Source organism: Corella eumyota, chromosome 4 (genome assembly GCF_963082875.1).
Source record: "Corella eumyota chromosome 4, kaCorEumy4.1, whole genome shotgun sequence".
In the NCBI taxonomy this organism is placed as follows: Eukaryota; Metazoa; Chordata; class Ascidiacea; order Phlebobranchia; family Corellidae; genus Corella; species Corella eumyota.
Window position 1 is genome coordinate 1,294,220 of NC_137493.1, and position 16,695 is coordinate 1,310,914.

The 16,695-nt window shown below is 29.6% G+C and overlaps 3 protein-coding genes across 3 annotated transcripts; all 3 read right to left on the bottom strand.

The window, feature by feature from the left end:
* Positions 1 to 860: 860 nt before the first annotated feature.
* On the bottom strand, positions 861 to 2,954 carry LOC145750144 (NEDD8-conjugating enzyme Ubc12-like). The gene is made up of 4 exons (XM_082566097.1): positions 2,761 to 2,954; positions 2,015 to 2,148; positions 1,568 to 1,735; positions 861 to 1,223 (listed from the first exon to the last, which is right to left on the bottom strand). The coding sequence occupies exons 1-4, from the start codon at positions 2,867 to 2,869 to the stop codon at positions 1,083 to 1,085; spliced, it is 552 nt and encodes a 183-aa protein (XP_082422223.1). The 5' UTR covers positions 2,870 to 2,954; the 3' UTR covers positions 861 to 1,082.
* Positions 2,955 to 4,034: 1,080 nt separating this feature from the next.
* LOC145749930 (apoptosis inhibitor 5-like) lies at positions 4,035 to 9,540 on the bottom strand. Its single transcript, XM_082565812.1, has 13 exons — positions 9,311 to 9,540; positions 8,447 to 8,608; positions 7,918 to 8,083; positions 7,471 to 7,667; positions 6,917 to 7,072; positions 6,600 to 6,707; positions 6,366 to 6,482; positions 5,903 to 6,081; positions 5,491 to 5,644; positions 5,097 to 5,165; positions 4,908 to 4,930; positions 4,426 to 4,532; positions 4,035 to 4,275 (listed from the first exon to the last, which is right to left on the bottom strand). Exons 1-13 carry the CDS (start codon positions 9,380 to 9,382, stop codon positions 4,181 to 4,183), a joined length of 1,605 nt encoding a protein of 534 aa, XP_082421938.1. The 5' UTR covers positions 9,383 to 9,540; the 3' UTR covers positions 4,035 to 4,180.
* Positions 9,541 to 10,414: 874 nt separating this feature from the next.
* Positions 10,415 to 14,298, bottom strand: LOC145750483 (actinia tenebrosa protease inhibitors-like). The gene is made up of 8 exons (XM_082566528.1): positions 14,159 to 14,298; positions 13,801 to 13,943; positions 12,941 to 13,125; positions 12,599 to 12,693; positions 12,114 to 12,296; positions 11,632 to 11,832; positions 11,161 to 11,329; positions 10,415 to 10,910 (listed from the first exon to the last, which is right to left on the bottom strand). The coding sequence occupies exons 1-8, from the start codon at positions 14,205 to 14,207 to the stop codon at positions 10,574 to 10,576; spliced, it is 1,362 nt and encodes a 453-aa protein (XP_082422654.1). The 5' UTR covers positions 14,208 to 14,298; the 3' UTR covers positions 10,415 to 10,573.
* Positions 14,299 to 16,695: the final 2,397 nt, after the last annotated feature.

Genomic DNA, 16,695 nt, shown 5'->3' on the forward strand with positions numbered 1-16,695 from the left:
CAAAATGTATTTCCTAAAATTATTACTTAACAATTGGTTGGTTCTTAAAAAAAATTTCATATTTTTGTATTTTGAAGTTTTGAGCCCATTGTCAGATTGTAAATATTGACCTACATTTAAGTTCGCAAAATTCTTGTACTATTTAACTGTCTATTATACTGTTAGCTGCAACTAATAAAAAGGCATTGTCTACTAGGATTTTAAAATTGTTTGTCATTATTTTTAAATAAAATTATTTTTTAGCTTAAATATTCATAACATCTGCACGTGGTTTTATTAGGTAAACAAACTTTAAAATACGAAATCGAAACTAGTTACTGAATTACGTAACTTTAAATTTCCTTATTTACCAGAAATTTCAATTGATTTACCATATTTTCTACATATTAACAATATGTTTAACTAATATTTATTACATTTTAACACTTTTTAGTTATTTCTTTAAGATAGTTTTTAGCGAACTTTCTCCTACAAAGATTGTTTACTTAATGAACTGAACAGCTATGAGAAAAAAATTTGTTTATTACTTTAGGCGAGTGGGAGTTGTAACGTATATATGACGCGTGAGGTTATAAGCTCTATAACAGTTTCTACTTATCGGAAAATATTTTTTAATATTGATTAATAAACTTAAAAAATATTATTTAAGCTTTAATTTACCTTTATTTTAGTTTTTAGGAAATAAATTAAATTCATTCTTTAAATTTCTTTGTTAATTTCATTACCATACTTTTTTAAATTAGATTTTTTACATATTTTTAATTTACTGATTCAATTTTTATGCTTTTACCTAAATAACAAATCACAATTTTTAATCTAATATTAAATTATAAAGTTTTTATTTCTATTTTATTGGACTGATTTCTTTATCAGGAGTATTAGAAGATTTCCATCATTATATTTCAGTATTAAACGAACATTTAATCATTGCAATAATACAGCATTATAAATAACTGTCAGAGCATTTACATATTAATACTAAACAAACGTTCAGTAAAAAGAAATAATTCTGACAACAAAAGTTGTAAGAAATAGATAAAACATGACCTGGTTGCGTCAAAGTTTTTATTTTTTTGTAGTTGTTATTTTAGACAACGTTCGAAATATACAGATCCAATATAACCTCCTCTCATGGAGCGAACAACATTTTGTTCAAATTGTCTTTTGTTTGTACTCAAAATTTCGGCAGCTTCTTTGTTTAAGGGATCCTCTGGATTGGGCTCCTGAAATAAAGAAGATAAAGAGTTAAATAAAGCTTTCCATGTCATGTTATAGCATGTATAAATCTATGTCAAAAATTATTTATTATTTAAACTATAGGCCTATCTACTTTAACTATAGACACTGGGTTACTTATTTAGCTCGAAAAATTATAAAAAACATTAAAATTAGTATAATATTTGTTCACATTTAAAAAAAATTGATTATAGCCTATACTTTTTTATTATTCAAATTAGTTAAAAAATTTCAAGTAACGTATCACATTTAAATTTTAAACAAATTACATTTCCAATTTTTAAATGACAGAAATACCAAGTTATAATTTTAAATACAACAAGTAACTGACCAGGAATAGATATTGGATCCCATAAATAACAGCATTGATTGTAAGAACAGGTTTCCAATCCTCTCTCAATATATTTAAACAAACATTTCCTTCCAGATCAATGTTGGGGTGATATACCATCGTTTCACACTTGACCTTGGGTGCTTCGTGGGGGTAACTCAATCCAACCTGAAGGGTAAAAGGGGGGAAAAAGTAAAATTTTATATTCTTAAATTTTTTTTTAGATGTAAAACGTAATAGAAAATTTCCAAAAAAAAAATTTGGGCAGTTTTTAAAGATAGTTTTCATATAAAACATGACAAGATATATATGCAGGTTTTATACATTTTAATTAGCATTTGAAAATGCTACTTGATTTGTTTGGTAAAACATATAAAAGCATACCTACAGTTAGGCTAATATCATTTACCTATAGAAATTTAAAAAAAATATATTAGTTAATTCTACCTTAAAAGAGAATGTAAACTTTCCCCCTCTATAATATCCCTCATCAGGGGTAATGATAAGTTTAAAGTTGAGAAGGTCATTGGGGTCAGGAAACAAGGTCACGCAAGTTTTAGGTAACTGAAGTTCATTTAAATCTACACAAAAACAAAAATATAAATTGTGGGTAAATGTTACCGGATACAGTAATACAAATATATTTTTGTGTAGCCTATAGTTTTTTAATGGAATGCTACAGCATGGGAGCAATAGCGATCAAATCCTAATTTAGTAAAATCAAGGTCGTGACCACTACCCAGTGTGCAGTGTGTTTTTTTCGGTGAAATAAATGCACGCCTGAAATTAACGTTTTGCACGCCTGGGTTTTTTTAAAAATTGTCATAGTACATGTGCACGCGCATTCACCCCATTTTACATGCTTGCACACACAAGATCTCGTTGAAAACTGCCCTACTTTTCAAACTGGACCACTACACAATGCTGCTAACTAGATATTTTTAAATATGAAAAATTTAAAAGCTATTTACAAATTTAGTTTTTACTACAACTACATTTGATTGCAAATTGTGTAATTGTAGTCTGGAGGCAACCTAGTAAGCTACATAGATGTTAAAACTTTTTTGCATAACAATCTGTAATAAAAATTCATTAATAATCAAACAATAACTTAAAATATATATTTATAAATTTGACAAATAACTTTTTTTTAGTTGGGTAAAATAAAATACATTTAAACAAATTAAAATTACCTTTGGTTAGTCGTAGCTGAGCGGCAGTTGCTTTTCTTTTTCCCGACGTTGCCTGACCTGAAGCAATCTCTTCCTTCTTCTGTTGTTTTAACGAAAATAATTTGATCATTTTTGTTAAATTTCTGTACTTTTAAGTTAAAAAATTGCCTATAGGCCTTAATATATATATAAGTCTAAAGATTTATTAAAATAAACTTTGTGCTAATACAAGTTTAATTCACAAAATTAATAAAAATCAAAATCACATTTGCTTTAATTGAACAACAATCAGCTGATTTGTGAAATAAAAATTGTGACTTTTTTAAACCAACAAATTGTGCCATGGCATCTATGTTTAATTAATAAAAATAAATCATAAAAATTTCTAGTATTTCTTTATATGCAAGGTAAAGCAATTATTTTTTTTATTTAATATTTATCTTTTAACTCAATTCAAATAAAGTAGATTTATTTTTTGCATCTGATATGACTTAGGGCTTAACATTTTTATGAAAAATACCTATCTTTACAAACCATTTGCTAAAATTTACAAATCAAAAGACTTATCCTAACTCGTGGGCTAAGGAATTTATTACACAATTTTGAAAAACGTTTTAACAAAAGAAACACATGCTAATTGCTAAATTACACTACAATTCCTCCAAAACTATGAAGTCTTCATCCAATACCTGAAAGCTATAACAACAAGAGGTTAGAAGACTTACCTTAAATTGGGTGACCATCCTTATTTGCAGGCTAGGGAATGGACTAAACATAGCAACCTAGGCAAGTTCAGACTCCAAAAAAGAGGCATTCTTTATTGGGAACAACCTTGCTGCATTCCGAAGGTAAAAGTGACTTGCTTCTGTTGTTACGGCAACGGTTAAGTTTAAAAAGCGAATTTACACAAGTTGGTTTAACGACAGAAAATGTACAAAAAGTGTAAAGGTGTCAGTGAAATATGTTGCTCAAAAAAAATGAATTACTAAATATTTAGAAAAAATATTTAAAAGTTTTAAGTTCAACTTTGTTAAATAAACAAAATAAAATGTTAATAGAAATAAAAATGGCCCTTTTAAGGAGAAAAATTGTACATTTTAACCAATATTCATACAAAAATTGTATAACTTTAAACATTTTGTTTTTTGCTTAACAGTACTTTGTATAAAAATATGTTTGTACAATTTGTTTTAAATGCTTTCCATAAGTAAAGTTTTAATATAGGTTAAGGTTGAAATGTGGTTCATAACAAAAAGGTTTAAAAGTTTGTACAGAACAGAAAAGTTATAAAAATTTTGAGTTTTCTTTAAAATATGTTAATTTTTTTAAACGTTTACTACAGAGCACATAAATGTTTAATAAGCTTCCAAATTGTAGAAATTTCCAAACAGTTGTTGAAGTACAAAGGTTTACTTTGTTAAATCTAAACTTTTGTTTTAATTCAATATTTTCTTCCTCCCCATTTTCTGCCCCTGAACCCTCCCCTTTGTCCTCTCTGACCACCCCTTCCACCTCTGTTGGGGCTGTTCTGGTAATCTGAAAAAAATATAACAAAATGTGTTTTAAAAATGGTGGTCTCATGCAATACAACAAATTAAGTAAACATATGTTTATACTATAGCAATTTAAGTATAATCAATATAAATTGTAAAATATCTAAAGAAATTTATAACAAAATTTACTTACGTGAAACATTGGTGCTAAACTTCCCCTCTGGAGCTTTGTAGATGGATCTTTCATTCTTGTTCTTGCTTTCACCCATATCCCCACTTGTACTACTTCTCTTTCTTGCTCTGTAAAAAAAAGCGGGTTGTGAAAATATCTTCTTTTTTTTATCCTTGATATAGGAAGGTCGACTTTACAGTCCAAACATAGAGCAACATCAGTTACCCGAGCGCACTATTAAGTTGACTTTGGCAGTTTGGGATAGTATTTGATCATAATTGCCTGATAATAAATCTGCTGAATGAGCATTGGCTTGACAGGAGTTTATACCACTTATAGTGCCTAAGGGCTATAAGTGGTAAAGCCAAAGGGCTAAGGGCGATACAGCATAGGAGCAATGGGGTTCAACTCTAGACCTTATGTGGAGAAGCCAAGTGTACTACACCATCTTGCTCAATTTAATAAAGCAAAAAGTAAAAAAGAGGACATGATTTTGTACTTACTTTGCTTCAGGGGAAACTGGAGTCTGTAAAATTAAAAAAAATATTAGGTTTTTTAAAAAAGCTGTGTTTATCATATTAAAATAACGCAATCTTTAAAGTTTACATTAGTTCGGTACATGCTTGTCTTAAAAATATATTTCAGTTTTTTTTTTTTAATTTACACTTGAATTGATCCTAAAATAAACTTACAGTGGTGACTGGCTTCTTCCATGAAATGGTAACACTTGTTTTGTATGAAGGTGGAATGTGGAATAAATCCTACAAATAACAAATACATCGAAATAAATCTAAAATTTAAATACTAAAACAAACTGGTTTTACTTTTAGTTTAATTTTGTGTAGATCTATCCCTTTTTTGTATTACCTTAAAGTACAAGATTTTATATTTTATAGAAGAGTGTGCTGTTGTACTGTGTTTAAGCTAACTGTAAATGCAGGGCTCCGTGTATTAGCGTAACTTAAACTTGAAAACTTCTAGCTCGAGATAATCAGTATACCACACTACCGGACTCATTTTTTATATAAATATTTTAAAATTTATAGAGTAATTTTTTACTGCAAGTCTTAATTTAACAAAGTTTACCCTGATAAGAGCATTAATGTTGTTGCAAGTCTTCAAAGCAACAAGTTTGATCTGACTTTCAGGTTCAGCTCGAAGTTGGATTGGAGTTTTCCCTTCAATCGAGGCTTTCAGTTGTTTAATATAAACTTGGAGTCCTCTCGCAAAATATTGAAGTCTAAAAAATTAATACACAGTAAATTAAAAAGCTTATGGATCAATAGGTTAATTACTTTATTTTCTAACTATTCTAATGTACCTTTATACAAAAATATTGCTTTTTAAACAGTAATTGCATTATTTTTAAGTTTTCTACGTTTTATATAGATGATAGTGTCATAAATTCTATAGTTGCATTTTATTTATTACATTAAAATATTTGAATAAATTATTTGAAAACTACTTAAGTTACAAAAAAATAAAGGACAAAATGTACCTGATTCTGAAGTCTTTTAATTTAGCAGCATTATCATCTCCAGTAAAGAAATCATCTTTATATTTTCCTATTTCATGAAATGCATACATTAAGCACTCGACATAGGAAAACTGAAGTTTTGGCTGTTTTGTGGCACCATTGCTGTCAACACTGCTGTCTGGTGGCAGGGGCATACAAGCCTGAAAAGAAAAGTTTAATAATTTTTTGACAACTTATGGTAAAAATTAGTAAAAATTAAAAGGCAAAACGGCAAAAATAAAAACAACCCAATTTAATACTATACTCTTAGAACATTAATCTCTATATATAAAGTAGTTTTTTGGTCTATATAAATGTATGTCCAATTTATATAATAAACAAAACTGTCATTTGTGATGCTCAGATAAATTATTGCAGAAAAAATAACGAATGTGGGCAGGATATCAATTAGTCAATATAAAGCAGTTAACATTATGGTACTTACAATGAGCTTGTTAAACAATGGTTGTACACTGTCTTCAACACCTTTTCCATTCCCACATAAAACTGACAATTCAGCAACTTGCTTTAAAATCTCAAGTTTAAGATCGGTTTGTGCTTCCTAAAAACAATTTGATTTTTAAACCTAAAAGTTTGTATAATTATAGATATTAAACACTAGCCAATTTTTTTGAGAAGTTTTGGAACAAAAAATGAAATTTTTTAGTTTGGTATTTACCTTGTTGTTGTCACAATCCCCATTCTGACTTTCAACTGTGATGTCATCAAAGAAGGGAAGAACTTTTTGGCAAATAAAATTCAAATATTTGGTTCCGTGCACATTTCGCTAAAAATTAAAATAAATAAATAAAAAACTTTTGTTTGTGGTGTGCAGGTAAATGTAAGTTAAGAGTGACCGTATTATGTTAATATAGTATAGACCAGGAGCATCAAGACAGAAAAAAAGCCAATAATTTCTAAAATAATTGCCAGAACTTTATTACTCTACTTTTTAAAAACTATGTTCAAAACAATTTACATAAAAATTATAAATACCGAGCATAGAGGCAGGGCCATGCCAACACATTGATGAACTCGGTTGATTGAATCGGGGTCACTGGGGTCAAATTCAAACCCCATTTGATCGGTAATAATGTTGACGAGTTGTTGGCGACCTTGGATGGTTTGAAGGTGGTGTAAGTTTGACAAACCCTTGAGAATATAAAAATTAATTTAAGTTGATTTTAAAGTCTGCATTGTCATAAACCATGACATTTATTTATAATTGTTTATGCATGTGAAAAGGTCAAATGCACAATATAAACATAGTGCAACAACTGTTACCCCGACTCACTCTCAAGTTGTATTGGCAGTTTGTATCAAACGTACGTATCGAACGTACGACCTTATGCAGTCAAGTCAAATGTTTCTACCTTTACACTTACATACAATTATCAATCACTCGCATACAAAATAAAACTTCACTCCACACAAAATAAAACTTGCACCATTATATTATAATTAAAACACAAATAGTATTCTTTCCAAGATGTTTTGACACATAACACATCTTTATAGATAAATATACTTCACACAAATGATATCCAAACCTGCATAATAAGTCTGAATTCATCCCCAGTAACATCCTCCATAATCTTCTTACATTGCTCCAAAACAAACTCCTCCGTATCCTTGTTCATGTCGTTCTCTGTGGCTGACTTTAACTTAGAGCACAGAAACTGCATCGCTTTCTCTCGTTGTTCCTCATCTCCCTTAAGGATGTGAGTGAAAACCCCAGTAAGAGTGTCTAAGAATAATAAATTGTAGAATTCAAGAGAAGTTGAAATCCAAAATTAACTCATTTAGAAAAGTAAAAAACTTTAAAAAAATGAAGTGATACATTAGTGGGTTTTCCATTTTAAAATGGCTATAATAAAAACTAAAATGTGAAAGAATAGTGTATATGTACCACAAAATTGAGGAATAAATAACTGACATTTGTAACAAAAACTAAATAATACAAAATATGTTAATGTTGATCCAATAAAAATAAATACCTTTAGCATCAAGAGCAAACAAGGCATTAAGGGCGACAGTAACAGCACTACATTCACTTTTGTCCTCACAGCAGAGCAATTGAATCAAAACATCCGCCAATCTTGCTACATGTTGTTTGTCTGATTTGCATAAGTTTGGTAACTCCTTAATAGCAGCAATTCGAATCTAAATTGAATTTTAAAAATGGGTTAAAAAAGCACTGTTGATGCTTGTGACTTATAATGTATACTAAAAACCCAAGTAATCATATTTTAAAATATAATTTAAAGTGACACAGTTTGGGTTATCTATTTAACTGAAGCAATTCAAATCTAAATCAAATTTTAAAAAATGTTTAAAAGGGCATCGGTTTCTTTTAAAATATATTATAAAACTAATATTAAGTGATTAGAAACTAAGTTTTTTGAACAAACCAAAGTTTACCATAAAAAGAATAATACACTATAAAAACAAACAATTTATCAATCTTTTGTTCGCAATATTTTCTTAACTTAATACAGTTTTAAAAACAAGAAACAAATTTCTTACAGCTGCTTCTTCGTCTTCACAAAGATCCAACAACGCATTGATGGCTAATTCTGCCTCTCCCGTGAAATGTTTAAAGAATCGAGCAATAAACTGCGCAGCTAATCTCTTGGTTGCCGTATTTCCTTGTACACCTTTGATGATAGTTTGATATGCTTCAGGGTGCTAGTAAATAAAAAGTATTTATAGCAATGTTAAGATAAAAGATTATGGTTTTCAGTTTTTGAGTTAAAATGTAACATTGCCATTTATTTATCAACTGCTGACATTTTTTGTATATAAAGTGAAAAAGTCGACTACACAACCTAAACATAGAGTAACATTTGTTATTCCGACCTAGTCTCTAGTTGCTTTTTACAGTTTGGAATATCATCATGCTGTAGCACCCTTGAGTAAGGTGCTATAAACAGTATGAACTCCTGCTAAGCCAGCACTTAATCAGCAGCATAACTATCGGGCAATTATAATCTATATAATATCCCAAACTGCCACAGCAACTCAAGACTGGGTAGGGGTAACAGTTGTTACTCTATGTTTAAGTCGCGCATTCGACCGTTCCACATCGAAGATAGAGATATATACAAAAAAAATCATAAATTACAATTGGCAAGAGTCATACTGCTTATAACCACTTACTTGAGTGTGTTACAACATGTAAGTAGTGGGGGTCAAACACTAGACCTTATTTCAACTACTACACCACGTCGACAGTTTACACAAATATTTTAAACAACACAAAGTTAATAACAGGTAACTGTCTACAGAAAACTTTTACAATACTACAGTTTTGCAGTTGAAAAAATTAATTATATACAAATGTATTTATTCCAGTTATAACATAATTTTAAAATATATAAAACTAGTTACGTTTTTAGCATTTTCCTTCGCATCTGCAAGCACTCCAAAACTTTTGTAAAGTTGTTCAACATCAACCGACATTTTTTCGTTTTATTCAAAAAATTCTCACCGTTCAAATCCTTTCTTATGTTGAAGTTTAGTCTGTTTGTATTTCTGTATGTTATAGCACCAAATTATGCAATAAAGCTTCTTTATATTGTTAATATCACTATCTAAAGTTTAAATACACCTGGAGAAAAAGCAGAACAATCAATACGCATGGAAAGAAGTGACTCGATGTAAAACAAATTGACAACACTGCAAATACGTTTTATAAAAAATAAAATATACTATAATATATATTTTCTATTAAATCTGTCTAATAATTTAACTGAATTAAAAAAATTATAATAACATTAAACAAATTTTAATAAATTTTAAGATATTTTTATTTTTAATATTGACGCACAAATAATTTATCATTTTTATTTGGAAACACTAACAAACTCAAACTTCTGATGACATTTTTAACAAAATGGAGGCAGCAACACGTGGTACCGATTTTTCAAATATACAAGGCGAATTTCTAATATATTTCATTACCCTTTGCCCGCTACTAGACGTAAGTAACCTTTAAACAAATTATTTGTCCTTTTTAATTAATCTAAAGTATCGCATTTCCTACTTAACTTACATAATATATCAGATTACCTCATCGAAAAAATCTGACGGGTATGAAACTTTTAAACCACATTTTAAAGTGTTTTTACCGAATATATTGCTTTAAAGTTTTGTCAGAAAAACAAAATTAATCTAGTACTTGGTCCAAAATCTACAGCTGCGGGAAAAAATAAATTCTTGGTAATCTTTTTCGCTGCATGAGGCCTTTAAAAGTGTTTTGTCACAACGTGGCACAAAGTTAATATTCTCCCGCTGCCATTTAAAAATATAACTTTAAGTAAAATATTTTTAGACTTCAATTTTAAAGTACCATAAAAACAACAAAAACTGTACTTGAACATTTTTAAAGCAGCCCGCTTTCTGCTGCTTGGGAGGGTATTTTACAAAAACAAGTAAACTGAATTTTTAAGTTACTATTTTTCAGAAAACCAAAATTAACCAATACTTTTATATATTTGTTGTATTTTAATAAACTCTTAATCTTAAAATGCACAACAACAAATATTAAAAAGGCTCAAATCTTGAATTATACAACTGTTAAAACGCTGGTCGCTAGCAAAATAGGTCGTAACATTGTTAGAAATTTTAAGCGATAAAAAGTCTAGTAAATTCTCATATCGAGTTGGTTGTTTCAAAGCTTAGGACTTCGGTCGTTTCTTCTGGCATTTCGCCGGAGTGATATGCCGTTTTAGTCGTTGTTTCGGTTATAGGAGGGGTGGGTGAAGCATCTTTAGTTGTGGTTGTTGCTGTCGTACTTGTTGTTGTTGGCAACGTTGAGATTAGAAGTGTAAGTGTAGCTGAATCTCCTAAGTCTACCACTCTTCCGAATAAACTAAACGCCGAATCACAATATTCTAAACATTCTGCCTCTTCTTGAAAGTTGTTATAATTAGGAAGACATCCACCGAAAACGAATCTTTTGCACGATACAGTTTTGACATCAAAATACCTGAGAAAATAAAAACAGTTTTAAAACTTTTAACATTTAGTGTTTAAATTGTTAAATGAAATATGCTGAAACAGATTTATCGGAAACTACTGTTTACAACACCCAAAAATTAACAAACTTGTGCTATAATACTCGTTAAATACTCGTTGTTTGTATTTTTAAGGTCTCTTAATACTTGTTGTTTGTGTTTTTAAGGTAAACAAAAGCGAATAACTATGTACACATTCATGATAACTTGAACATAACTTACCATCGTGGAAAGTAAGCGCGACAAGGACCAGTTTTATCGGGAAGTGTACAGACAGCAATCGAGTCCAAATCTTCTCTAGCTGCGTCTAAATCCGAGTACAAAGTTGGGGCTAAATCTAAATCTGTGACTCCAATTTCAAAATTACGTTCCAGAATAGAATCCCCACCACCTGGAAAACAAAATGAAGGTTAGTGTTGGTGTTATTACATTAAGTATGGTGTTACATTTTCTGTGTGAATATATAAAAAGCCTAAAAAGTAGACATTTTTTTAACCTTAGCAGGCTTTTGTACAGTTTGGTAATTCGTGTGATTAATTAACATAACTGTTTGATAAGTAACTGATATTTAAGGCTTGATTTATAAGTGGTTTATAAGTGTTATTGTAATGAGTTTATAGCTAGAGAAAATGTATACGATTTTTTGATGGTAAATTACGATGCTATGCCTTGTTAATATTACTTTTTATTCACCTGGTAAATCAGCATCATCAGCTTGACTAATAAACGTTATATTAAGGGCATGCTCTTCTATATCCATAAACACATCAGTGTCAACTAAATTAACCCCGTCTTCGGCTAAATCGTGTTTTAGAGCCAACCAAGTTGGTATTTCGATTTCGTAAAATGCAATAAGATCAACCTCAACGAAAGTTGTTACCGACGATTGTGGCCCTAAAAATTAAATTCATGTTATGTTGAATAGGATTTTAAAACAGTTTCTTTCAAGAAATTGTTCGATTTTTTGGTATTTGTGATTAATATATTTAATCAATGACTAATTAGCCGCTTAATTATACAAACTATTTTTAACTATTTTTGAAAACCCCAGTTTTTTTAGTGAGGCACTGAGCGTGTTTTTTAAATATCAGTAAATGTTTACAATGAAACGAATAACATAGCCTTGTGACGTATTTAAATATCCTTTTTTTTATTTTAAAAATCGTTTAACTTACCACATGCCATCCTACACTGCCAGGTATACTCGTAATTATTTGCGTTCCCCCCACACCCGTTGTACAAAAACTTTTCACAAGTATTTGATTCAGAGTTAAAACGATATTGAATCTTGGGGTCGTTTTCTTCACAAGTGTCACCACTATCGGCCGGGAAAGAACATTTGTCTAATTCCTGAGGTTCTGTTAAAAAATAAAGCTTTAATTTGAGAATAGGAACGGTACAAAATGGTGGATTAAAAAGCACAACGTCTTAAATAATAATGCGTATAATCTGAAAAAAAGGAAAAATGTTTAAACTAAATAGCTTTTATAAGATTACTTTGGTAATAAAGGCTAACGGCGTTTTTATTACCAACTAAAATATGTTTACCAGTTGTATATACATTGTTTTTTAAAGTGCATATTAAACTTGATTAAAAGTATTACCACTTCTGACTTAGTGGCCAATAACAAAGTGTAAGAAACTAATATTTTTTATTTACCGCACGACTCCTGGCAAGTTTCAATATCAGTGTACCCAAAACATGTTTCTTCTTGTACGGGTTCACATTTTTGACTGGCTTGATTATAACGATATCTGTGGATTATAATAACTTTGTTAGATTGTGTTTTAGTTTGTTTGACAGGTTAATATAAGTTTTTTTAAAGTTGATGTTAGTTAAGTTGACTTTTTGCTTTATGTCTTGTAATTGAAGTTGATATTTGGCACAAAAAATTAATTTTGTTTTCTTACTATTTCAGAGTTTAACATTACAATTATAAGCGCGTTTGTCGTGAAATTTTGTATTTGTTAAAAAGACTTTTAATAAAAAGTTGTTGTTTACTTGATTGCATCTGGTTGACATGGGTAATTTACAAATGGCACCTTACATCCATCATATGCTTTCTCAGTTTGGGGAATACATAAATGTAAAAGAGTTTGAAAAGTAAATCTGGGTAAACTTGTCCGATAATTTCCCGTGTCCACATACGCACAAAAACAACCAATAATCGAGCTACATTGTACGTGCTGTAGAAAGAAAATTCATTGATAAAATTTCAAAAAAACTTGTATGATAACTTAAAACACATAAGCTTTAACAGTATGGTAGTGTTAAAAGCCGGTCATTGCGTCGGAAAACGAGGCAAAATAGTTTCGCGTTCAAGTCGCACCAATGCCACACTATTTACCCTTAAGCCTAGCGTTTACGGATAGCTTTAACACGTCGGAATATCACACCCTTAAATAAAAAAATAAATTTATTCCGTAGGAGGTTATGGAAAAAAAGATATGCTAAAACAACTAAGTATTATGGCATAAAAAAAAAACTTTGAAGTATAAACTTGCCATTTACATAAAGTTTCGTAACATTTAAAAACATAATTTTTTAGACTAAAGGCCTTTTTACACGACAAGGTAACGTTGCGTTGCGCTGCGTTGCGTTACGTCACTTTACCAGCTCTAGGGATTTTTTTAAAATTTTAATAAAAAATATATATCTAATAAGTATACCGCTTACGAAATCTTGCGTAAATTTCGCTCCAGCCACAAAACTTTACGAAATCTTACGTAACTTTCGCAAACTTTTGTACGTGTGAACGACCCTGTTCATTTTAAATGGTTGCGAAATTTTACACTACGTTGCGTACGCCGTGTGAACGGGCCTTTAGCCATAAATTTTTGATTACCCCAACAAATACTTACACTATAAAGACCCCCTGGAACACATAACTTTATGTGGGTTATTGGAAAAAATGCGAATCGTCGCTGAAAAATGCTTTGTTTAATTTGTTCTTCTTCAACGTAACAGGCTCGTTCAGTATATTGAGGTTGACTTTTTGTGCACCCTAGAAATTAAAACATAGGTTAATAGAGGTTAATTTTTGCACTACAGTAATTTAAGTTATCTTTTATTGAACTTTTCTGTCTTCCTAGGTTTGATAATATGTCGATTTTTTTACCATTATTGGTTCTTTTGGGTTTTTGGTATAGTTGTTTTAAGCACTTAGTAATTAAATAAAACCTAATTTGACAACGCTTAATAATAAAAGTATAAACTTACCTATAAACAATGATATAGCACCCAATAGAAAAATAATCTTCATTTGCATTTTGATGGTAATTTAATTTAATTTATATAAAAAATCAGCTTTAGTTCAGTTTAATAATTCTTTCTAAATATTTTGAAAGTTTTGATTACTTGCAATTCTTAGTTTAAATGATAATTAAGCCTTAATTTGTCTCGTATTTATATTAAAACACTCTTCATAACCACGTGTTTATTTTCCGGTTTATTACGTCACAACGCTGTTTATTGCATGTGCAGACGTTGTGACGTCATAGGTTATTCGTGTGATGCATTTTGTGAATTCATGACTTTATTTTTTGGAGTCAGTAATTAGACATTTCGTAATTAACAAGTTTTTAAATAAGACGGTATGAGCTATTTTTAAACATTTCTTGCTGTTTGGAATATTCCAATCACGTATTTTTAATGAGATTCTTACGACTTAGATTCTTAGCTCATATTTATTTTTGCTACTATTGTAATGTTTTCTGACTTACAATTTAAATATCGTAGTTAATTATCGTTTTTTTTATATATTCTAACCTTTACTAATCACGGTGAATATAAGTTTAGTTTGAATATTCTGTGATTATAAACATCACTAAAAGCTAAAACGGAAATAAAATATTTTTTTTGTTCTGTAACTGTCATAAATTGATTTAATTAATTACTAGTTTGTAGAGTATGCTGGTAAAACTTAAGCTTAAATATTTAAAGGCTTTAAGTTTAGTTGTAGCTCAAGGTTTATGCTTACTTGGATAACATATTAAAGAGTTTAGAGTAAGTTAAATTAGTTTTAACTTTGTTGATATTTATCTGCAATACCTGAATAAAATCTGATGTTAAATGCGCTGCTGTAACTTACAACTGACTGCTTTTTTGTAATTTTTAATCCTTCATTAAACGATTTAAACTTCTTTTAGCCACAAGGGATTTCCATTGCTGTTAGCAATAACTTGGAAATATCCATAAATGCTGAACAAGATTTTACTATTTATATTAATTCAGTACCAACCACTTAAGTTTAATTATAATGTAAAAATCCTAAACCAAATGCCCTATAATTCCTACACAACACCACCATGTATTTAAAATTTTACGGCTATCTTGTGCTGTCTTTATTGCTTGCTTTTTGTGTTTAAAAGGTTACTAGATTGAGTTCTAACTAATTGCTTACAATTTGCCTTATTTATATACACGTATCAAGTTTTCAATAACACGACCCTTGCAGATATTTCGTTTTTAACTCAATTAATCAAGTTTTTAAGTGTTATATTTGCAAGAACTATTAATAACATCTGATAAGGTGAACTGATTAAGATTTATGTTTCTTTATTTAGCCTAAATAGCCTGAAGCGGTGTATTTTGTATTCAGTTTACCTGTTATTTATTACCTGCTTAATATACCTTCAATTTAAAGTTAAAAAGTGGTTTTAAAATTTAAATAACTTTTGTTTTTTTCCTGCATTAATTAAAAGGAATTTGTTTTGCAATTGGGATTCTAAATTAAGTTCATTCTGAGATATATATAGTTAAAAGTTGTAAAAATAAATCTTCTTCTGTTTTTCGACATTCGGGTGACGTCAATTTTTGTGTTTGATGACGTCATTTGTGGTCGTATGTACGAAGTGAATCATGATAGGTTTGAAGTCGTGTGTTAAGCTGTGCCAGTGCATTCGATTGTCCTCCGGCAATGAGGGCATTGTGACGTAATAGTTGACTTATTGTAGTCAAGCCTCGTACGCCGCACCGAGCGAAATAACATTTGTTTTAATCGGCGATTTTGTGACGTCAGCCATTACAAGTTTGGAAATTTTTTTTTTAATTATAAATTAACCATATTATTTTTGAGTATTCGGGTAAATATGTTCCATATTTTGCAGTTTTGATTTCCGTTTTTTTTGAAGTTTATTTAAGGAAAATCGTGATCTTAAGTAATCCATTAAATATTTAAAAAAATATATTTTTGTCTTTGGTTTTACTTGTTTGTAATTTTTTTTTTATTTATGTAACAAGCTATGTTTTTAATGTATATATATTGAATAAATAAACTACTGTATTTAGCCTTGCATTGCTTGAAATTAAAATTCAATGTTTAATGTTGTTTAATAACACCTGGTAATGGTCTTAATATCGCAATTCAGCTTTATCGGAATTAGGTTAAAATCGTAAATAATATTATATCGCGCAAATAGCGGTCAACAACAATCTTTGTGACGTAGTATGGATTAATCGACGACGCACGAAGAACCACGCGCATGCGCAGCGTATTACGTCATAAATACGTGACATTTCTTCCGTTCCATAATTATTATTTCCCAATATTTTATTTTTAATTTTAAACTTTTTTTTAATTACGTTTCTAAGGCTTTTCCTATATTTACACAATGTTTATTAATAAAGACTTTTTCAATGTTTATTAATAAAGACTTTTTTTTTTACTTTTATTTAAGTACGAGACCAACTAAATGTAGAAAAAAAACAATAACATAAAAAACATTGCGAGAAACAATAACACAAAAACAAAAATA

What these genes read in the sequence shown, in the direction of transcription:
- LOC145750144 (XM_082566097.1), bottom strand. Translation starts at nt 2,869, where the DNA reads ATGATCAAATTATTTTCGTTAAAACAACAGAAGAAGGAAGAGATTGCT. An exon ending in TCAGCTACGACTAACCAAAG is followed by an intron (nt 2,149 to 2,760) that starts GTAATTTTAATT and finishes GTTTTTGTGTAG; the next exon opens with ATTTAAATGAACTTCAGTTA. An exon ending in GGATCCAATATCTATTCCTG is followed by an intron (nt 1,224 to 1,567) that starts GTCAGTTACTTG and finishes TCTTTATTTCAG; the next exon opens with GAGCCCAATCCAGAGGATCC.
- LOC145749930 (XM_082565812.1), bottom strand. Translation starts at nt 9,382, where the DNA reads ATGTCGGTTGATGTTGAACAACTTTACAAAAGTTTTGGAGTGCTTGCA. An exon ending in GTTTGCTCTTGATGCTAAAG is followed by an intron (nt 7,668 to 7,917) that starts GTATTTATTTTT and finishes TATTATTCTTAG; the next exon opens with ACACTCTTACTGGGGTTTTC. An exon ending in AATTCAGACTTATTATGCAG is followed by an intron (nt 7,073 to 7,470) that starts GTTTGGATATCA and finishes TATATTCTCAAG; the next exon opens with GGTTTGTCAAACTTACACCA.
- LOC145750483 (XM_082566528.1), bottom strand. Translation starts at nt 14,207, where the DNA reads ATGCAAATGAAGATTATTTTTCTATTGGGTGCTATATCATTGTTTATA. An exon ending in AACTTGCCAGGAGTCGTGCG is followed by an intron (nt 12,297 to 12,598) that starts GTAAATAAAAAA and finishes ATTTTTTAACAG; the next exon opens with AACCTCAGGAATTAGACAAA. An exon ending in CGCGCTTACTTTCCACGATG is followed by an intron (nt 10,911 to 11,160) that starts GTAAGTTATGTT and finishes TTATTTTCTCAG; the next exon opens with GTATTTTGATGTCAAAACTG.